At 39.6% G+C, this 3,568-nt stretch overlaps 1 protein-coding gene across 1 annotated transcript; it reads right to left on the reverse strand.

The window, feature by feature from the left end:
• Window positions 1–1,726: 1,726 nt before the first annotated feature.
• On the reverse strand, window positions 1,727–3,244 carry LOC122099434 (endogenous retrovirus group K member 9 Env polyprotein-like). Its single transcript, XM_042670059.1, has one exon. It carries the CDS (start codon window positions 3,242–3,244, stop codon window positions 1,727–1,729), a length of 1,518 nt encoding a protein of 505 aa, XP_042525993.1.
• Between the last annotated feature and the right edge of the window lie 324 nt (window positions 3,245–3,568).

The raw sequence follows: 3,568 nt of genomic DNA on the forward strand, positions 1-3,568 counted from the left end.
AAAAATAGGAGACAACATTTTTCCTCATCTATTTATTACTCAAATATGTTTTCAGATTCTACCAATAATTCTTATTAGTAAGAAGCACTATCTCAAAAATAATCAGTTACCAGGAAACAGAAACAAGATGATAATTATTTGATTTCATTTTTGTCATTTTTTTACATTTATCTCTCTTTCAGAAGTTAAAGGGGTCATGGAAAAGGAGGGACAAAGAATGAACATGTGCAACACTGAAACTTTGATCTCCAATTAACCATTCAAAATCAAGACATGGTGCCGCAGACCGGGCTCTGTCGGGACGACGGAGGACACCTAGGGGAGGAACCTGGAATAGGATGGGGAGATGGCCAACAGACAACTCACACACAAGAGGAGTGGATGCTGAGTGTGATTTAATGCAGAGGATAACAAACTTTTATAGCAAAAGTCTTCATGAGAAAGGGCAAAGGTTACACAATCTTGCTGCATGGCTTCATTTTTGGGTGGTCACCAGCTGGTTACCTGATAGGCACTTGTTTCCGGCTTATCTCTAAGAAATACAATGATTACAATGTTTGTCACCAATTAACCATTACCTATCTTTATAGAGGCCTTAACTTTCCCATAAGATCTTTCCTGTTTCTTCTTTAATAGTAAACCTCAAGGAGACCTAGATCTAGCAAGTCTCTTAGTAAATAAAAGAGAGTAGCAGGAAATTCTTTCTCCTAAATAGTTATCTCAGCAATTGCCATACATTCTTTCTGCTCTAGCTGAGCCTACAGCTTCTTGTAAGTCCCTTACAAACAATTCCTTCTGCTGAAGTGACTTCGTGAAACCCCCAATACTTTTATATTTACTTATAACTTGTCTACTAGCCTCCATAAGAGGGGTTTCAGGGTAGCACTTAACTCTGGTGAGTTAGTCATATTTTTTAAGATACTCATCAGATATTGGAGTCGTCAACACTCTTAAGAGCTTTGAATAAAGGAACGTTGACAATGAGTAAGTACAAAGAGCAGTAGAAGCAGTAAAAGATTAATAGGCACTCTTATGAGGAAAAGAAAGGCAGAAACACATCTTTCCCAGGGGTTTGTCAGCCATTCCAGGAGTAAGCCTCTTAGAAGCCCTATTCTCCGAGGTAGACTTCGGTGAAGTCCCAATACTCAGAGATAGGTCTCTAAAGCCCCTTTCTCAGGTCTGAAAGATGGTTTCCCATGCTAAGCAGACTCCACTGGAGTAGGCGTGGCATTTGCCCCTTTTTTATTTTTTAGATGTGCCAGAGAAATTTCTCCTCGTATAGAGGAGATGGAGCGGAAGACTAGTTTGAAGAGGACTGGAAAGACAACAAGAAAATACATATAACAATTAGTGTTATGACTCCAAATGTAACCAAGTAGTGCCACCAATCTAAAGGATTAAGACTTTTTAATCCTTTCTGTAAGTCTTCTGCCAAAGAATTTATCCCTGCGGTTTCCAAATGAGCTTGACTAAGGGCTGAAATGTCTTCCTGTAGCTGTCCTATATCATGAGTTAAGCTATTGTCCTTCCAGATTCCTTGTAGATGCACTTTGATAGCTTCCCAATCTAAGCTGTCATTATAAGGCAATGGGGTAACACAAATACATTTAAATGACTGATGACATCTAGTGGTCAGCTGGATTTTAAGATTATTAACTTCAGTCCCTAACTTTAAGACTACTTCCTCCAAAGCCTCTAGTTTGCTGTCTAACTTTTGATCAATGATTTACTGCTCTGTTAATGGTAGAGAAACATTCTTATTTAACTCATTAACAAAATGCACCGTGTGCACTTGTTGTATTAGTGCAGTGGTGGATACAGCAAGCGAGGTTACTAATGCTATAAGGGAAGCAATTCCAAAGATCAATGTTGCAACAAATCTTTTTGGTCGTATTAATTCATACAAAACACGAAGTGTTTGCAAAGCAGAATTATCAAACCAATGATCATTATGCAAATTTACAGGAAGCATTACATATTCAGGTCTTTTTACAATAATTACTACTGAAAATTCTTTATCTATGGAAGCATCAACACAGTTGGTCAACCGACAAGAGTAACATTGAATTAAAAAGGAATTCCCTACTTGTGTAATATTAATTCTTTTATCACTTCCAATTAAAGCTGCATATGGATAAGACAAACAAGCTCTTAATGCAATTGATTCTGGTAGGTTAGCTTTGGGCTTTTTTAGCAATATCATATTTGCAGCTGCAGCAAATCTAAACAAATTTTTATGAGTAATGGTGGTTCTATAATGACTAGATTTAGCAACCCACATTGGGGTGACAAACCCAGGCGTGAACCAACGCCTTACCGGTTCCGGGCTAACCGGAGCTTTATAGCTTGTGAATTTTACTTTCTCATTTTCTTTTAAATATTTCTTATAGTCATAAGTTGGGTTGGCAATGGAAAAATCAAATACCAAATCTGTAGTACCCCTAGGCCAATGTACAGAGGCAGAATGTGGAAATCCACAATCCAACCATTTTGGAAGTTCTTTTTCTGTTTTGCTGTCCCAAAATTGATCTTTATCCCGGTAAGTTGTTAAACAATTTGGAAAAGGCATGCTAACATTGTTATCTTTGTCAAAGGTCTCATTGTAATTAAAATACCCAAGTATTTGAAAACTCAATTCCCACATCTCCCTCTTACTGCTAGAAGCAGTGTTAGTCTTATCAGGTGCATCAGCATAAAGGGTCCTGTATTGAACAGGCAAGCATGCAAAGGGAGCACGGCCTTTTAAAGCCAAGCATATAGGGATGACATCAGATCTTCCCTCATAATCTAGATACGTGGAGATCATAGACTTTTCTGACCCCACTGGAATGCCCCCTAGTATAGAGGTATCATTCATTAGTACTTTTATGTTAGATGGGTGAGTCCAACCCACGGGGTGAAGCAAAGGTGGATCAGGAACATACGCCCAATACATTGTACAAAAAGCGTACTTCACCTGTAAAGAAACAAGGGCAAGCATGGCTAAAAACATGTTTTCCGGATTGGGTTGATTTCCGGTGATCTCAACAGTGTGTCGAGCTTCCTCGCACAACTTCTTGATCTGTTCCCACGTAGGTGGTGCAGCGATTTTTGTAGAATCAGCCTGCGGTGGTGATAGAGAGAATGTCTTCATCTTCTGCACCAGTTTTCTCTCCCGATGTATTTTCACTTTCTTCCTGGCTCTTTTTTGGGACCAAGAAAGGCCTGATGAGTCTGTCTGGGACCCAAATGGGGGATTCTGCATCCTGTGGGAAAACACAAGCATAGCCTCTCCCAGATGTTAACAGGATGTCTGGCCCACGCCAGGTTCCAGTGAGTAGATCCTTCCATTTTACTAAAGGAAAGTTGTAGTTTTTTCCATGCCCCAATGTCTCATCATCGGGGTTATTCCTTGCTCATCAGCATTGAAATGATTAAGGACCAGCAAAGCATGATTAAGAGTGTAATGGGGGGAGTATTGCTTCCCTCCTCCCCGTCTAATTCTTGTCAATTGGTTTTCTAAGGTCTGATGAGCCCGTTCTATTATTGCTTGGCCTTGTGGATTATACGGATTCCCTGTTTTGTGCAC

Source organism: Dipodomys spectabilis, unplaced genomic scaffold (genome assembly GCF_019054845.1).
Source record: "Dipodomys spectabilis isolate Male_0828 unplaced genomic scaffold, ASM1905484v1 ptg000514l, whole genome shotgun sequence".
In the NCBI taxonomy this organism is placed as follows: Eukaryota; Metazoa; Chordata; class Mammalia; order Rodentia; family Heteromyidae; genus Dipodomys; species Dipodomys spectabilis.

Excerpts from the sequence above, each read along its gene's own strand:
- LOC122099434 (XM_042670059.1), bottom strand. The coding sequence starts at position 3,244 with ATGCAGAATCCCCCATTTGGGTCCCAGACAGACTCATCAGGCCTTTCT.